Here is an 18,803-nt window from a genome sequence, read left to right as displayed (position 1 = left end):
AGCGGGGACGGCATGTCTCCATAATCAAACATGGGCGCTGCGGGGGGGGGACAGAGCGAGAGGGGTCACCCATACCGCACCCAAACGCACACGCGGAGCGAGAGGGGTCACCCATACCGCACCCAAACGCACACGCGGAGCGAGAGGGGTCACCCATACCGCACCCAAACGCACACGCGGAGCGAGAGGGGTCACCCATACCGCACCCAAACGCACACGCGGAGCGAGAGGGGTCACCCATACCGCACCCAAACGCACACGCGGAGCGAGAGGGGTCACCCATACCGCACCCAAACGCACACGCGGAGCGAGAGGGGTCACCCATACCACACCCAAACGCACACCCCCCCCAACACACACACACACACACATCCCCTTTAACCAGCACTGTCCCTTTAACATCCCTCCCACACAGCCCCGGTCGGGGAGTCCCGGAAACGGCGCGCAATTAAAGGATGCGGCGGCGAGCGCAAACACAGCGGGGACTCTCTCATTTAACGGGATTTGGGCAGAGAGGCGTACTTCCATGGAGACGGCTTCACCGAGCAATAAAAGCACCACGCTCCGCGTCTTTGTTTAATATCGGTAGTCAATTAGTGAGGGGGAAGAAAAGGCAAACAATTACACAGGAATCAATGATTACGCTATTAAAACGGGCTCAGGAACAGAGGCTGGCGGAGCTGGCTTAAACTGAGAGGCTAAAAATACACACCTGCTCGACGTGAGCGCTCGCATGAACGCACACACACGTACGGAGTCGCCCACACGCATACGCATGCACACACATATGCATATCCACGAAAGAAACACGCAGATGCATAGTCAAACAAGACACACTCACATGCTGATTTACCCGCTCACACACATACCAAACTGCATACATTCATATCTGCATTCATCATTGTGCCATTGTCATCCGTCTTCTCCAGAGCAATTTACAAAAAGCGAGCTCAAAGCAACTTGAGTAATAATGAGGCAGAAAAAACTACGTCTGCGAATTCTGTCACCCTGGAGAAGGCTGTGAACACACACACACGCACTCACACACACACACACACACACACACACACACACACACACACACACACACACACACACACATAAATACATACTCACATGTGAGTACAGACAGATACACATACACACAGACATGTACACACACACACACACACACACACACACACACACACACACACATACACACACACACACAAATACATACTCACATGTGAGTACAGACAGATACACATACACACAGACATGTACACACACACACACACACACACACACACACACACACACACATACACACACACACACACACAAATACATACTCACATGTGAGTACAGACATGTACACACACACACACACATGTACACACACCCACACACACACAAGCACGCACGCACACAACGAAGGCCTCAGCTATCATGGAAAGTTTCTACAGATCCAGATTCCCCACACCACTGGCACCTTCCCGCTCTCACCCCTCCTTCCCAGAGTTCCCCGTTTTGTAGTCTGATTGCATGCTTCAAGTAGTAAGGAGTAAAGTGCTCAGAGGAGGCCTGCTTTGCCTGCAGTGGCTCATGGGTATTAGCCCAGACTGGCCCTGGGCCAGGTCCTAGCCTGATAGCGGGCCTCTGAAGCTCGAGGGAACACTAAGTCCGTAATTAAGGAGTCTGCACATAGTCCACTGGATACAGACATTAATACAGTATCGATGGAGGAAAAGCCAAGCATGAGAAATATTCTACTAGGAATTGAATTCCCCGTTTAGTCAGAGAAACGTTTGACATCAAGTACACAAGTGACTCACAAGAGAGGATTTCCACCTGGAGTAATTAGCTCTGAGTGGAGACTATGTGTTTGCAGATACCGGTCTTTAGAACATGCTATGCGTTTTCCCCTAACATAAAAGGAGTGCACTTGAGTTATCTGTCTTGTTTCCCAGGTGCGTTTGTAGTTTATTTCACCGCTTTGTGTATTCCAGACAAGAGCTCAATGAAGACAACAATGTCAGCTCTCCTAAGACCTACAAATCTCCTCAGATATTTAGAAATGAAGTCTCTGTGAGAATGGCATGCATGTTCACAGTCATGCATCCCATACAAATGAGAAGACACACATTTATTTCTGTAATCAAATCACCCATATACACACACACAATGACATACCACACACACACACACACACACACAAACACACACAAACATCAAACGTATCCTGGCACAAAATGCACAATCTTAATACAGGTTTAACATCCTCAATTAATACATTATTCAAAAGCATTCAGCTTGTTTAAATTATTCATCGGGCTGCATAACCGAGAGCATCCGCGAGAAAGAGCGGCAGGGGAAAAATGCACCGAGGGGCTCAGCCTGCAGGTCCTGATAGCGCTCTCAGGTTCTTAAATTGGTCCTTGACCCGGTGAGACACAGGAGGGAGGTAGCACTCGCCGTGCATCCATGGCGGACGCGCTCATACCACCTTTTTTGCCGGCTCGTTGAGGCTGCCACGGTCCCGGGAAACGACGAGACGCCGGTGAAGCGCCGGCGCTGTGATGTCAACCGGGCTGCCCCCGAGCACGTCCCTCGTTAAGCTCGTTAACGAGCCTCCGCTGGAGGGGAGCAGGTGCTGTGGGGAGGCTCCGGCAGCGAGTAAACAAACACAGGCAACTCTCACGCCCGCCGCGGCAGATGAGGGGGGCGGAGCTAGCTTCTAATTAGGGGGCGCTTGGGAACATGGGCAGAGCTGGGCGTTTTGTTGGAGGAGGAGAGAGAGCAAAGTGGCACACGTTGGTGGAAAAGTATCGCCGGGCATCGACGATCTCATCATGTCTTGTTTACTGAAAATCGTGAGCTAGATCGCTCAGGTGGCCAGATAGAAATATAACACACTCTTTTTATAAGCATTTCTGATATGAAAGCCTCATAAAAAGATCAACATGGTGGGATCAACACGGTGGGAATCATAACTATAATATTGCTGGTGAAATATTCAAGAATCTGCTCATAAGAATCATTTTGGGCTCATTCACATATTACACGCTATGCTACTTGATGGCATGCAATAAGAAAAAAAATCCATTTAGAACTTGAATACTTTGAAACAATGTATCTTAATTACCATTCAAATACATATGAATTCCTGTTCAATCAAAGTGTGAAGGTTGCGTTTAATATGGTTATAGTCCGATGAAGAGATCGCATCTGGCTCTGGGCCGAGGCTTTTGGCCTTGTGTGTGGACAATACAGAAAAGGAAGGCCTTGATGAGGTGGATGAGAGATGCTGTCACCAGCTGACATGCAAAAGAGGTGGGTGGGCAGCTACTGCAGGTATGGAAGGAAGAAAATTTTTATAGTCACGGATGGGACCGGTTTGTTTAGTTATGGTGGGGGTAGTTTTTTGTAAAGTCTTCCGAATCTTTGTTTGGAACTTCAATAGCACCTAGCAAGTAATTTGACTAAAAGGCTTGTGAAGTTTAGCTAAGTGCCTGGATGACGCCTTCTTGAGTCTTGAGTTTTTCCTGTGACCGACCAAAGCGACGCAGAAATTGGGCATTCCATGGTCCACACCGTCTGAGATGCTAATGGACTCAGAGCACAACATTTACATTTCATTTAAATTTGCATTTTGTCATTTATCAAATGCTCCTCTGAAGAGAAGCTTTCAGAGACTGAACAGAAATCGACAAAAGGAGCGAGAGCAGACAGAAAACGGACAGAAAGGTTGTGATCAAACACTGACAGCTTGATTCCCACTTCTGCCATCACCCAAGCCCAACATAAGCTCACGCATAAAAACAAAAATAATACCTACCTAACTTAATGTGCCAGAAGTAATTTCTCCTCTTTTTCAGCTTGTTGACACTTTAAGTTTTAAATATAATTGTATATTTTTATGGTATATGATGAGTAATATTTCCTAAGTCTGGACCACCCTTCCGGTGACTGCGTCCTCTTTTGTACTTCAAGAGAGCCACACAAAGGTGTGGTCATGAAAACAATGTGGGCGTTTCCCTCTCAAGTATATGTTGCATCCAATAGGCTGATGGAGAAAGGGGGCGTGGCTTTCTTTTCATCTTTAATCTTTTTATCATCTGTAACCTGAAAGTCGAGGTGCAAAGCAAAAAAAAAATAGTCCCCGGTGCAGGAGGATGGGTTTTTTCATTTCCTGTGTGAGGGGTCTGTTATTGTGTGCTGGGCTTGAGGACCACCGTATTGCGTCCAATGGCAGGAGATGTTGAGGCAGGTTGGTGGGGGCGGGCTGGGGGGGGGGGGGAGGGGTGGGGGGGGCGGGGGCATCTGCCAGTTGTCTCCATGCAGGCTCCCTTCCAGCGTCTGCCCCAGCTGGGTGTTTAATCACCTGTTTTAACCGGATTAATGGGACACCTGAGCCAGGTGGTGGGCAGATGGTGATTGCTACGAACACACCTGGGATGATCTGCATGCTCCTTCCCAGCACAGTTTGGGGTTTTTTTTTCCGGTTCCCGTTTTATAAAGCACCTGGTGCAGCCACTAGACAAGGGAGGTCTTCTATAAATACAATTCCTGTCATTGTCACTTTTTTCCGTGTCATGAAGGCGTTTGAGGACTCTCTTTCACGTTCGGATTTTTACGCGAGGTACACACAGCGCCCCTTAACGTCACTCAGCCCGTCTAAAATACTACATCAAGCACCCCATCCAGGGGTGTAACCTCCCTGCTGAGGACCATCCAGGGTGAGAGTGGGTAAAACAGTAGTTCAGGACCTGTGCTGTTGATAAGAAGGCTGTCAGCTTGATTGCCACATCAGGACACGGTTTCTGTGCACTTGAGTAAGCTGCTTAACCCAGATTGCTTCAGTAAACATCCAGCAACACAAACTGATATGAATTTGCAAGGTGTGTAAGCAGCCTCAGTTAAGGATGCTTTCTGGGCAATTATAAAATGCAATTATGATTTAATGAATGCCCTAATTCCAATACATATTCCTGTTTTTTTTTTAATTTAAGGCATTAACTCATGTTTTATTTTTGTTCTGTTACTGTGTCATCTTTAAATAAATATCCTTAGCTAAAAGTCAAAGCTGCTAATCATCCTATTAACTTACATTCACTGCCATCAGCGTTTGATTGAGCCATTAGCTAGTTCCAATTCAAATGAAATAAAAGCTCAGCTCTGCATTAGGTGACCCCAGCACCTGTGTAATTACAGTGTGTCGGCAAAGTGAGAATTCTCTCAGCACCGAATGCAGCTTAAGAACACACTGACGCAGAGTGAATCACGTAATTGCGAGAAAAACGGGAGATGGCCGAGTTCAGGTTGGGGTCAAGGTTGGGGTTAGAGCGGACACAACCGTGCAAAGCAATCCCCAGAAAGCAAGTGAAGTTATAATGAGCCCCAGCACAGCTACAGTGTAATTACATTGGTATTAGAGCCATTCAAAGGAAAGGTTACCAAGTGAACAAAAGAACTTGTCTGTAGTCCTCGTTCCAAAGTCATGAGGATAATGACAGTCATTTTATTTCCAGACCATCTCAACAAAACTAATGTTAGCCTATGAACTTTCCCTGGCTTTTTTGCAAAGTTAGCAGAAACATCCTGCAGACATTGCACATTAGCTGCAGAGAAACATTTTGAGAACGTTACGCTTTAACTGTTGCGAAATATTGCTGCCCTATCAGTGCCCTGCTGTTGACTCCACTAACCAATGACATTAGATTTACGGAGAAACACTGTGGTGACGCGCCCGACCCCCCTCGCCCCGCCACGCCCTCTTACCCGAGATGTTGGTGGTGATCTCCGTGAGGGCGGTCTGGCCGAAGCCCTTGGCGGTGCGGGCACGCACGGAGATCAGGTAGGTGGTGCCCGGGTGCAGGTTGGAGAACATGTGGTAGGTCTCATTCCGCAGCTTGGAGACAGTACGGCGGGGGCCCGGGACGTTGATTCCCGGGTCGGAGGACTCAATGCTCTGGTAGCTGATCTGCAAGAAGACAAGAAGAAAACGCACTGGTGGATTCACATTCACATTTACATTTATTCATTTGGCAGAAGCTTTCATCAAAAATGACTTACTGTATAGGTGAGGTAGAGTACAACTCAAGCAAAAAACCGTAAGGGGTCAACAATATTAGAAGCACTGCATGGCCAGGTTTCAAAGGTTGGCCAGACAACAGACAAGGTACAATTAATGTTTGTTTTTAGTTTAGTAGGAAACTTAGTAGGCTTACATTTTACACAGCACCCTTTCATACGGCTGCATATTCACTGAGCCTTCTGCATTCAGCTCAAAGCACTTCAGTGTGGCACAATGGTAAGGAGCAGGGCTCATAACAAAAACGTTGCGGGTCAATTCCCTGCTAGGCCACTGCTGTTGTGCCCTTCTACAAGGTACTTAACCCTATTGTAACCCATTGTACGTAAGTCGCTCTGGATAAGGGCGTCTGCTAAATGACAATAATGTAACATAATGTGATGTGCTTGTTTGAGTACAAGTTCAGTCCCCTGACTGGCCCACACCGCATAGCACTTCTGCATGTTACTGTCACAATATGTCTAAGTGCGGGACTTCAGCTTCTTCTTATGTACTTTATTACACAAGCGGGGTTGGAATGTCAGAAGACTTTTTTGTCCCTCTCTCATCTCCGTTGTGGCTTCTGAGCTCTGTGTAAGTCTTCTGCTCTGTTTCCCTCTCTCTGCATGTTTCATCTCTGGTTTGTTGAAAAGGTTTCACAGCAGTGGACATGTTCACTAAATGGAAATGTGTGATTATGGGGAAATACTTTTTTATATTTCATGTACCCATCTCAACATTAGCCATTTGACATCACGCAGGTCAGGGTCTGGCTACTTATTCTAATGGGTTGTTTCAACCAGAGAGTCAGCAAATCCTGATGTATTTCCCATAAAACACCAGCAAGCTTGATTCCCTGAGGTCCGGATGTGTGGCCGTGCTCCATACCACACCTAAGTGGTGGCGACCCACACCAGATGCATCATGGGATATTCCCCATGTGGCACCCAAGGGCAAGATTGAAAGAAGCAACAAAGAAACAGAGAAAAGAACATGGAGACAGAGCTTCAGTGACACTCAAACGCTGCCCCTGTCCCCACCCAACAGCTCGTTAACCACACACTTACAGATAATCATAAGACCCCGTAAAGCCTGTGCGTTCCTGATAAGCGTGGAGACGGGATTTACGGACATCCAATCACTCCGGACGCAACCCCCCTTTTTGTATCGCCTATCGCCGGGTAAAAATAGCGCGGATAATAGCACCGTGACAAAGGAGAGAGCAGGCCGGAAAGACTGCCACTCGCGGTCGATGGGCTCTGTCAGAAACGGCCCGAGCTTTAATCTCGGAGAAATGAAAGGATTCCTCCCGCACTGTATATAGCTCTCTTACTCAGCCCACGGAGATCAGGGCCAAAAAGAGAGAGAAAAATCCTGGGCCAGCCTTCCCTGTTTTATGTCAAGCCACAAATCCCATTTAATATCATCCTTGAGACGACATTGGCGGGGAGCGCCAGTGTTTGGTGGGGGGTGGGGGGGTGGGGGGATTGTGTGCATTTGGGGCAGGAGGGGGGGAGCGGGGGGGTTGAGGTATCGCAGGTGATTTCGAGAGGAGTAAAGATCGGATCTTTTCAAAGTAGCGGCAGACGCGGAACGTTGGTAAAACTGCGGTTGGGGAAGGTAAAGTCGAGCTGATGACCGTGGTGCGAGGGGTAAATCGCGCAGCGAGTGAGACTCGGTGACTCAGAGCACCGCACAGGGCAGATGACCTGCTCCTTGGCCAACCCACAGCGATCCCCTGCTCTCTCTCTCTTTCTCTCTCTCTCTCTCTCTGAACAACTGTCCCTGCTTTTTCAGGACGCGGAAGCGGGAGGGAGAACATTTTTCAGAGGGAGAACATTTCTCCTAAGCCAGCCGCCTAGGGGAAGCCAGGAGGCAGCAGTACAGCGACAGGGAAGAGTGGATCGGGTGTGTGGTGAATATCGGGGAACGGGAATGAGGAACGCAGGGTGACCTTTCTGATGATCTCGGGGGGGCGAGCTGGAAGACTGGGGCACAGAACAAGCCATGACACTTTGAATCCGAGGTCTGCTCGCGAGGCGATATCTCTCGAAAACACCGCTCCTGTTGTAATGCAGGGGGAGTTATTGGTGGCTGAATTATGATTGCGCAGTGGCATTTTTTCCGGGGGGGGGGGGGTGGCAGGGAACCAGCGGGGCGTGGTTACTCACCTCGTATTGGGTGATGAGGCCGTTGGGTTCCACTGGCTCCTCCCACTTCAGAAATATCATGTCCTCCAGCGGGGTGAAGGTCAGAGACTCGGGGGCGATGCCGCCGGGAACTGTGGGAAGAACGGCAGAGAGCAGGGCTGATAGGGGAATCACAGAGGGCCTGGGAGACTCGCCTCCTCCACACCGGGAGGAGAGAGAGCGTCAGATGGGAAGAGGGGAAGACTGTCAGAGTGTCAAAAGAAGAGAAGAAAAAAAGACTACAGAACAGAGGAGAGAGAGAGAGAGAGAGAGAGAGAGAGGGACGGAGGGAGAGAGGGAGAGAGAGAAAGAGAGCGAGGGAGAGAGAGAGAGATGATAGAAAAGATGGTGACAGAGTTAGGAGAGATGGAGAGACCTAAAAACGAGGGGTTTCAAAAGAGGTTTTTCCCCCCCATCATCCACTCCTGAAAAGGGCCATTTCTCTTAACGTGGTTGTGTCCGCGGGCGGCCCCCGTTGCTACGGAGAGGGTGAGCTATCCTGATAACACTGTTTTCGGGCCCTGGGGCTTGCAATCTATTTGTTTGCTCTGAGTTTTGCGCTACAATGACAAAGGCAGGTCACGACAATGTGTGAGCAGAATACAGACGCGCGTGTGCGATTGGAGGGAGGAGAGGGGGCAGGCGAACACGCATCTGAGACGTAAACACCGCAGTGTTCATCGTCGCCAGAGGACAGGCGTTAGCAATTTGAGAGGACATCAGGTATGCTGATTAGCAGCACAAGCAGGTAAAATAAATCAATCCAAAGCACCTGGACTCTAAAATAAAGTCAAAGAAATGAAAACTTCTCTGGCTTTATAGTGCTTAGAAGCCAGAGTGTTTACAAAAACAATAAAAGCAACTGTCGCGCAGTGACACAGATAGATAACTCCGAGAGTCCCCACTCCCTGCTCCAGCGTCTCTCCCAAAGTGACCTCGACGCGACCTTGCAGGACGCAGTTTCTATGCCCCACACGTCTTTGTGGGGGTAGCGCCCCGAGAGCCGGAGGGGGCGGTTCGGGCTCTCTCCCTCCGCCCTCTGGCCTGGCGTGGGGCCCGGCTCTTGGCCACGCAGAACCCCCCGTTCCCGTGGAAACACATGGCACGCTGGCACAGGCATCCATCTTAGTGGGGGAATTAAATGGCGAGCCGCCGGAGGTGCAGCGGCGGTGGCGGAGGGGGGTTTGGGGGGGGGGGGGCTGATGGATGCAGAAGGTCCCCGCCGTCGGGGCCGGGATGATGGAGCGGGGGGCACAGACTGATCCTCCATCATCGCGACGCGCTGGCCGCAAGAGGGCGGGGGGGGCGGTGTACGTGACTCTGCCTCCCGTTCCTCACAGGTGAGGGACCGCGCTGATGGAGGAGCAGGGTCTGCCAGTTGACGGCTACCTGCGGGAGCCCTGCTACAGCCTCGCGGCTCGGCGGCCGCTAATTAAAGTGGCTCTCTCCAGAGGCGAGAACAAGCCTGCGCTGGGATCTGGATGAGGGGGGGGGGGGGGGGGGGGGTCGTTTAAGTGCAGGTGGGGGGGGGGGGGGAGCAGTAAACGAGGCCTATTACTAATGCTCCATAAAACCCATTTCATTAGCCATAAGAAAGGGGCTACCGGCTTAAAGATTTTCATCCTTTTCCTCAAGTGACAAGCCGCTGGTGCTGCCACGGAAATGATTGGGTTTTGGCGGGGGGGGGGGGGGGGGGGGGGGGGGGGGTACATCACTGCAAGTGTCAACACCTGCGGCACGTCCGTGACAGCGCCACTCAGGAGACGCGGAGGGAAGCAGACTCGCCCGCTTGGGGTGCACCGACTCCGAGCAAATCTCCACCAACAGCGGCCAATTACTCCCACATCTCCATGCCGACGGGCGGAGGAGACTGACGGGCGGCAGGGGGGGGGGGGGGTCCGTGTTTGTACACACGGCAGAGAGGCGGCCTTCATTAAAACAAATGCTGAGCGCAGAATGTTGTCAAGCAGGTGTGGGGGGGGGGGGGGGGGGGGGAGTCCCAGACTGTCAGGGTGTTGCAGTTAGTTTCCTCCTAGGCTGAATCTCCGGCTCTTTCCGCCCCAAATTTGTATTCCGGCCTCAAGCTGCCAGCAGTCCGCCCTGAGGGGGGGGTGGAGCAACTGATGCAACACCATTCATCCTGAAATGGCTGACACGGTATCGTTCTTCTTTTTTTCTCTTTTGTTGAAGAAGAGGTGCGCTGTAATGAGACTTGCCAAAGCTTTTGATGAGGGGAGTTTATTATTTGAAGAGCATCTCTCGCTTGCCCGCCAATTTTCTTTGTTTGTATTTGTGTGTGTGTGTGTGTGTGTGTGTTTCAACGACAAACTGTCCATCAGTTTAATTTCACATCATTTGAATGGAGATTCACTGCCCTTCAACACATGCACACACACACACGCATATACACACGCGGACACACACACACACACATACATACACACACACGCGCGCACACACACACACGGCACCATTACGAACAGGAAGCTGTCGATGCAGAAATAAGCCCAGAAAACTTTTCCTCCACTTCGCTGGTGGCATGAACCAGGATCTCGGAGCCAGTTATTAATTTTTCATCCGCATGCATTTGAGAGTGAGTTCATCTGTTCATTATGCTGATCTGGGGGGTTTGTGGGTTTGGGAAGCTGAGCTGGGGGTGATTCGGGCACCGGAATCAGGTTCTGCAACAGCCCTGCAGTGGGGCCCAACCTCATTTTCCATCTCACTGACCCAGGAATGAGCACAGCCAATCAGACTGAATCAGCACTGAGCATAGCCAATCAGACTGAATCAGCACTGAGCATTTCCAATCATTCTGCACAGGCCTTAGTGCATTTTAGTTAGTAAGTTGGTAGTAGTACCAACTTACTAGTTGGTAGTTAGTAGTTAGTAGTTTGGTTAGTTGAGTTTAGTTTAGTTAGCTGTGTTGAGTTTATGGAAAAAGTCTGGTTGAGCATCGAGTACAATGATTACTTTTTGTTTGAAAACCAGAAAGCTTTTCCAAAACAATGTTAAACAGATCGTAGGACCGAACGTGAAAATTTGCATGCACTGACACTCAGAAGTGGACCATGACGGGACCTGAGCTCTTTGCCCATGCCAAACACCCCACAGCCGCTGAGCAGTAGGGGGTAACGTGTTATATACAGCGCTGACGCACGCGTCCGACCTCCCCCGGATACTCACTGTCCTCCTCCGTCTGGAAGGTGACTTCCCGGCCCTCCTTCTTGCCCTCGGGGTTGGACAGCGCCAGACGCACGTGGATGGCGCGGTAGGGCGGCAGGTCCCGCAGCGTGAAGCGCGAGGCGTTGTGCTCCACCGCCAGGCACTCGCGCACCGTGGTGTTGTGCCCGCCGCCGCCCCCTGCTGTGGAGTAGCGGTAGCACAGGGACACGGAGTAGGTATGGCAGCGTGTCAGATTGTAGGCCAGAGTCTCCCACTGCAGCGTGAGCTGCCGGGACTGGATCTCTGTCGCTGTCAGGCCTCGCAGTGCCCTCATCGGCTCTGAGGGAGAGAGAGAGAGGGAGGAGGGGGAGAGAGAGAGGGAAGGAGAGAGAGGGAGAGAGGGGGGGAGAGAGGGAAGGAGAGGGAGGGAGAGGGAGGGAGAGGGAGAGAGAGACGGTGAGGGAGAGTGAGGGGGAGAGACAGAGGGAAGGAGAGGGAAGGAGACAGGGAGAGAGAGAGAGCAGGGGAGAGAGAGACAGTGAGAGAGAGAGAGAGGGAGGGAGGGAGAGAGAGGGAGAGAGAGAGAGAGAGAGAGAGAAAGAGACTCAATATCACAAGCCCAGCATTATGTTGCTACATTGCCCTGTAAAAATGAACTCCTCAGAGACCGGCGGCAGAGTTTCTCATGTCCTGATCCAGATCCAGTGGCATAAACTCTCTGAGAGAGGAGCAGATCTCGCAGTCCTCCGGGTCACGGCACACGCGGATGAGTCAGAGGTACGCCACAGATTCGGGACCCGGGGTGTATGAGAAAGTGATGCCGCAGCCTCTTCTCCAACGTCAGCCTCAGATTGGGGGGGTCACACTGGGGTTTTCTTACATAACTGGAGCGGCCCGGTCCTGTTGCTAGTGATGCGACGTTGCGTTGTGACGGAAACCGGGAGCTGCAGCCAGGGAGCACTGCGGAGACTCTGGCATTAGCGGCAGGGTTCGACCGGGGCCTCCCCGGCCAGCCCATCATGCCAACGTCCCCATCCAGCAGGAGCAACTGATGCCAATTACACTAATTAATCAGACAGGCAGCGGGTTGGGACGGTCTCACTCGCACCAGACTTGGCCTCCGTGTCACTGAGCAAATCGAGCCGCTCCCCCCTCCAACCCCCAAAACAGCCCCGGGGCCAAACCCCCGATAAAAATACCCCCGCGCTCCAAGGGCGTTCGATTCCGCCGGTTACTATTATCGCCAGGTCACTGTGACGGGTCACTTATTTTTAGACAAGCTCCCGACTGTTTCTGGTCAGCGGCCGAGCAGGGCGGCCTCACCCTTTCCTGCCCAGAGAAACATGGAGAGGCGACCCTGCCATAAATCTCCTCTCCTCCTCCTCTTTCTCCTCCTCCTCCTCCTCCTCCGCAGAAACGCCAGCCCCGCAAAGGATACGCACACACTGGCAGCTGATTCCTGTAAGGGCCCGGCTGCAGGAGGTGGGCCAAGGACGCTCCTGGCAGTATCAATGAACGCATTTGTCACGGCCCATTATTAAAACAATCAATGCGTTTTTGTCAAACAATATTCCGCATAATGTATTGTGTTGCTTTGTTCTTTTAATAGGAAGGCCGGTTCTGACTAATGGCTCTCTGTGGTGGACAGTGGCAGGGGGGAAGTGGTGAAGAATCCTCTGTGGCAGGTATAAAGTTTCAGCTTCGGGATCCTAATCCCTCCTCCGGCTATTTAACTCAGAAGGTGTAGCACTTAACTACTGGGATTCAGCGCTGAAAAAAACAGCAATATGGAAAAATTACTCTGGCAGATCCAGTGTGAAGATAAGTGCTGATGTTGTCAAGAAATATGGACATAATCCAGGAAATCAGCTTTTGAAAGGAATTCAGATGGGCGCTCGTAAGAGTGCAATCAAGCGTACACACTCACTCACTCACTCGCACACTCACACACTCACACTCGCACACTCATACACTCGCACACTCATACACTCGCACACTCGCACACTCGCACACTCATACACTCACACACTCGCACACTCACACACTCACACTCGCACACTCATACACTCGCACTCACACGCACTCACACACACTCACACACACTCACACACACTCACACACACTCACACACACTCACACACACTCACACACACTCACACACACTCACGCACTTCCCCCTCTCCTCCACTGATAGACGATCCCTCACCACTCTCCTTAAACCTCACGTTTCACTTCCATTTGCTCTTATCTTCCTCTGAGAGGCAAACACACAAGGCCCTGGTGGGAGGAGAGATAATGTGTTAGCCAATCAATATTAGAGCCCTTCACAATGGCTTCTTTTTACCCCCCATTTGTTTGTTGTTGCTTCGACTGAGATAAAGACCCCCGACCTCCTCATTCCGCTGAGCTGAGAGGCGCTCAAGGAGATGGGTGATAAAATGTCCCGACAGAGGGGACGCACGGGGACGCACGGGACCGGGTGCCACACCGAGCGCGTTCGAGTGTCGAGAGAAAAACCGAGGGAGCGAAAATAGACGCAAGAGCTTCACATCTCAGTGGAGGCACTGAGGCAAAGTGTGACAGCGAGCGCTTGTGAAGCTCTGGCTTTGACTACCAGGCATTTTGAACCCTGAACACAGAGTCAACAGCGTTCTCGAGACGGGGAGTGCGTCGGAACGAGTGGGGGGGGGGGGGTTTGCGTTCCTGCTACCTCCCTCTCCCTCTCATCCCCCCCCCGCTGTGCCAAGCCGAGCACCGGCGCCCGCTCGTTGGCCACGGCGACCAGCGGAACGCAATCAGAGCAACATGGCCGCGTTCCCAGGCCCCATACGCTAATGCTCGGGGACAGCTGTGAGCCCGAATGGTAGGTTTCCAGTTTATTACACCGGCTAATATTGATACATGGAGATGCCCGTGGACAGCCTGCCCTTGGCCCCGTGCACAGGCCGATAATTGCGTCCCATGCTGCCCAGCTCGGCAGGATCACGTCACGCCCCGGGGGGGGACTGCCTCCAGAAGGCGTGGGCTTCAGCGCCTGCTATAGTCCCGGTCTTGTTTGAGAGGAGACGAAGCGGTTTCTCAGAACGAGGCACATGGCGGTTTTAATGTGTCTGGAAGACAGCAGCAGGCGTGGGGCTCTTAAGCAAACACATACAGCTGCACGCTCCGAGTCGGAAGTCTTCTCCCCGTGACAGTTTAGCCGAAGAGCTCCAAACTGCTGTAATTGATAATTAAAGCAGCGCTGGGCCGGACGGCACCTGGCCGAGCATCGAGATTCCCGCCGAAAACGCTAATGATGGGGCGCGTATCGGGGCGAGCCTCACGGTTCCGCCGCGGCCCTCTCACGCATCTCCCGCCATCTCTGCTCCGGCTTCGTCTATTCAGGTCACAGCCAGACCAGGCGAGCGGGTGTCAGAGCAATCTAACACGCTCCCGCACCGCCTGCCGCCGCGCCACTCCCAAACGTTCCTTCCGTCCTCTCAGAGGTGAAAGTCACCTCCAGCCGAGCACCAGGCCGAGCAGGGAAACGGCGAAACCAGGACGCTAATTAAGGCCGGACGCGCTAACGGCATGCTTCCTCCCTTCCGGCTATGTCCCCGTCCTCCTATCCGGCCTTAATTACCAATTACCAAACCTTAACACTTAACCTCAACCAGCCCTTCCACCCTGATCCTGAAGGCCACAGTGTCTCACATCATCAAGCAACGGATGCTTTTCTCTTAATACTGAAAAGTTATTAAAAGTTATTTAAAAATAACTATTTCAGACGGTTTTCACAGCATGGTATTTCGCTGCGGCCCATGACTATGGCATTACGGTGATGCAGTACTCTCCTCTCAAATATTCATTCATGCTCACTTTAAAATAGGAGCAAGAAATATGATATGTGCATATAATGCATACTTTAAAATGGCAGTGTAAATTTTAACTATTCATTACCTACATGCACCATATTTCTTGTTCTTATTTAAAAAAAAAGGCTTATGAATAAATATGTGTATGCGTGTGGTTTACATAATTCATTATTTTGAATGAATTTTATTCACAAAGAACAATATACGCATGTGTTGTTTTGCTCCAGATATTTTAATTTCAACGCAATGAATTATTCTATCAAAGGCTATCTGTCAGTAGCTATGCACTGTGTGAGCCTTTGATACAAGGGCTCTGTTCAAAGCAGGAGCTCTCTCCTGAGCCAGGGAGAGGAGGTGAGCGGGGCCTGTCCAACCAGCCAACAGAGGCTGACAGCGAGGAGTCTTTTAAGCATGATGAAGTAGCGGTCAGCAGGAGCTTTTCTGCGGGGAAAGAACTGCAGACCAGAGAGGTGAGAGCAGGCAATTAGCGTCTCCCCAGACCGGAGAGAGAGAGCCGGGCCTGTGCTGGAACACAGAGAAGTGAGTGCAAAAAAGCCGGGAGAGTAATTAAAATTCCAAACCCCCCCCCCCCCCCCCCCCCCCCCCCCCCCCAAAAAAAGTCTGAGAGGGGGCAGGTGCCGGGCGGATGGAGACGGATGACCCGGGACGGGATCGTCAGTATGTCCCCTGACTGGAGGAGCTGCAGTGCACTGTGGGGACCGCGGGGAAGACGGATTGGCGTTAACGGCTATTTTTCAGACCACGCGCCCGGACAGTGAGATCCGCAGCGTACACACTCCGCCTCCCTGCTTGCCCTTCAGCGGAAAAGAAAAAACGAGCATGCTTATATAAAGTGACATTTGAGTGCTTGCATCCCCCAGCCTTTTAATGCAGTAGTGCTGCGACTGCAAGTAGTCAAGTGCTCTAACTGACAAAACTCGGCCGCGGAGAGCAGGGGTTGGAGCGGACGCTTCCGCGCCCTGCAGGCCTCCGTGACTCTCATGCCCTGGTGCCGAGCTCCGTACCGCAGCCAGGTTAGGCCAATCTAACGGTGAGATCAAAACCTGCGGGTCACCTGCAAGCGCCCTACCCCTGCCAATCAATGGTGACTAACTGCAAGATTTAAAACCTGCAGGGCACCTGCAAACACCATACGTCAGCCAATCAATGGTGACTAACTGCAGGATTCAAAACTTGTACCCGTAAACACCTCACCTCTAGCAGGAAAGGACAATCTAACGGCAGGATTCAAAAGTGCCGGTCACAACACATCAGACAGTCATATCGGACATTCCCATCGCCCCGTTCCACTGTCTACATTACATCACATTACATCATTTGGCATGTGCTCTTACCCAGAGCAATTTCCAAATAAGTGCATCACAATGCTAAGACGTCTAAAACCGTAACCCTGTTTCTAAACATAGTACCAAAGGAACCAAGGTCATCTTTTTAACCTTCCCTGGCCTCTATGATCTCATGATCTGTAACCGCTTCAATCGCCTGGTTGATCCGGCGGGAGATCCGGCCTTGAACAGGGCCCCAGCATCTCCATAGGTCTGCCAGTCAGGCCGTTTAAATTCGCGAGGCCGTCGTCACACCTCGATCAGCGGAGCCGAGACGAACATCACCGCATAAAGCCTCGTCAGACACGCCGGGGGACGGCCCAACCCCGCCGCACCCGAACGCAGTCCCCTCGGCATTCTTCAGCTCTCCGTTCAGTAACGAACCCTCCGCTTCGCTCAGGAAGAAAAATGCTAAGGAGGTGCAAATGGGCGCGGCGCACAGTAAACTTCATTCCGGCACCACTTTGCTTGATACCGCTGTATTACATCTGAATTACATCTATAACAACTCCGCAAATACGCAGAGACCTTTAGCTGGCATGACATTGATGAACAGCCGCAGATGTAATGCAAATATATTTTTCAGGAGTTATTGGCTTTTTTGGGGGAGCTTAATGGAAGTCAGCGCTACTGAATACAGGATGAAGCGAGTCTCTCCATTCTGTGCTGCACTGTGCTGTATCTCTCTCTTTTTTTCCTCTCTCTCTCTCCCTACCCCCTTCTTTTATTTCTCCCTGTCTGTGTCTGTCTCCCTCCCTCCCTCTCTCCCTACCCCTCCTTTTCTCTCTCCCTGTCTGTCTGTCTTCCTCCTTACCTCTGTCTCAGTCTCAATCTGCTTTTCTCTCTCTTCTTCTCTATCTCCCTCCCTCCCTCTCTCCCTGTCTGTCTCCCTCTTTATCTCCCTCCCTCTCCATGTCTATTGCCCTGCCTCCCTCTCTCGCTCCCTCTTCTCTCCCTCCCCCCCTCTTTCCTTACTCCTTCTCTTTCTCTCCCTCTTTCTTTACCTTCATCTCACCATCCTATTCTCTACACTTCCCTCTCTTGCTTCCAAATTCTTTCATTTCCATTCCTCTCTTTATATATCTCCCCCCCTCCATCTCTCTCCCCCCCCCTCCATCTCTCTCCATCTCTCTCTCTCTCTCTCTCTCTCTCTGTCTCAGTTGCTCTGTGCTCACCCTGGACGTTGATGAATGGTGGATGTCTGGGGACAGTGAAGAGCAGGACGTGTGTGTGATATGTGATCTGTGAGGGGGTTACCGGGCCCTGTGGGGGGTGGGGGGGGGGGGGTACACGGTAGCAGCCCAGAAGGGCAGAGTGTGAGAGATGAAAGAGGGCAAAGGGGCACGTTAGGAACAGAGGAAGGGGGCGTGAGTGGCATCTCTGGTCTGGGACAGCTGCCTGTCAGCTAGACGGATGGCTCTGTGACCCCGTCTACCTCAGGGTCACGCAAGAGACCCTGAGAACGGCTACTCAGAATTCCTCAACCCGTCTGCACAAGCCCCGTCCTCGGCTAAGGCTGGTAGACACTCGTAAAAAATTAAAAAAAAAAAAACAGCAAAGGACTGTGGGTAAGGAATGACATGTCCCTGCCTCGAGCTGTTCCTGCAGAGGTTTCCTCAGCCTATCACGCAGTGATAGCTTTTCGCGGCAGTCGTGTTCATGACAGCTGCTACTGCACGTTCACATCATGCAAACGTGCGCTTGTGCATCGCACAGCTCACTCTGATTCTCTCAGCAATCCCTGCTTTAACACCAGATCCTTCCACTGCTCTTCCAGCTCTCAATACACGTAAACGATAGCAGGGGACTGATTCCTATTCTGTTTTTTTTTTTTTCTTCATTATTTGTACACTTCTAAATATGCGGCTGCATTCATTTAAGAGATGGGTTTTGCAGATGTCTACTTCAAAAAACTATTTTTCTGAAGCCTGCGCGCGCTTGCAGATGGTTGCGTTCCGCTGCCGTGCATTTTTACTGATTTTCCGAGCTGTGGCTTGGATGGCTCTCCGGGCTGCTGCATGACTTCAGCGGCTGGTCAAGAAGCAAAAGCAAAGCCTCGTTTTCTACAGCCCTGTGAAAGATTCTGTGAAAAAAAAAAAAAAACACTGGCCCGTGAAGAAATGGAGGATGTTCAGAGGAATTCAGCGGTTTCTTTTCATTCTGTTTGTTTGCTTGCTGGTGACACAAACGCCTC

The 18,803-nt window shown here is 51.3% G+C and overlaps 1 protein-coding gene across 8 annotated transcripts in view; it reads right to left on the bottom strand.

Moving 5' to 3' along the window:
• The window catches only part of ptprub (protein tyrosine phosphatase receptor type Ub), a 202,245-nt gene that overhangs the window by 49,814 nt on the left and 133,628 nt on the right, over positions 1-18,803 (bottom strand). For all 8 annotated transcript variants that reach the window (XM_036538070.1, XM_036538072.1, XM_036538074.1 and 5 more), the window contains exons 8-11: positions 11,431-11,748; positions 8,227-8,336; positions 5,764-5,965; positions 1-37 (exon numbers count right to left, since the gene is read on the bottom strand). The exon at positions 1-37 is cut by the window's left edge and continues 66 nt beyond it. In XM_036538070.1, the coding sequence (XP_036393963.1) occupies positions 1-37; positions 5,764-5,965; positions 8,227-8,336; positions 11,431-11,748 (667 nt within the window). The remainder of the gene's footprint in view (positions 38-5,763; positions 5,966-8,226; positions 8,337-11,430; positions 11,749-18,803) is intronic.

The sequence above is a fragment of the Megalops cyprinoides genome, chromosome 10 (genome assembly GCF_013368585.1).
Source record: "Megalops cyprinoides isolate fMegCyp1 chromosome 10, fMegCyp1.pri, whole genome shotgun sequence".
NCBI classification, from domain to species: domain Eukaryota; kingdom Metazoa; phylum Chordata; class Actinopteri; order Elopiformes; family Megalopidae; genus Megalops; species Megalops cyprinoides.
Note: the sequence above shows the minus strand (reverse complement) of the source record. Positions and strands in the feature narration are given on the sequence as shown.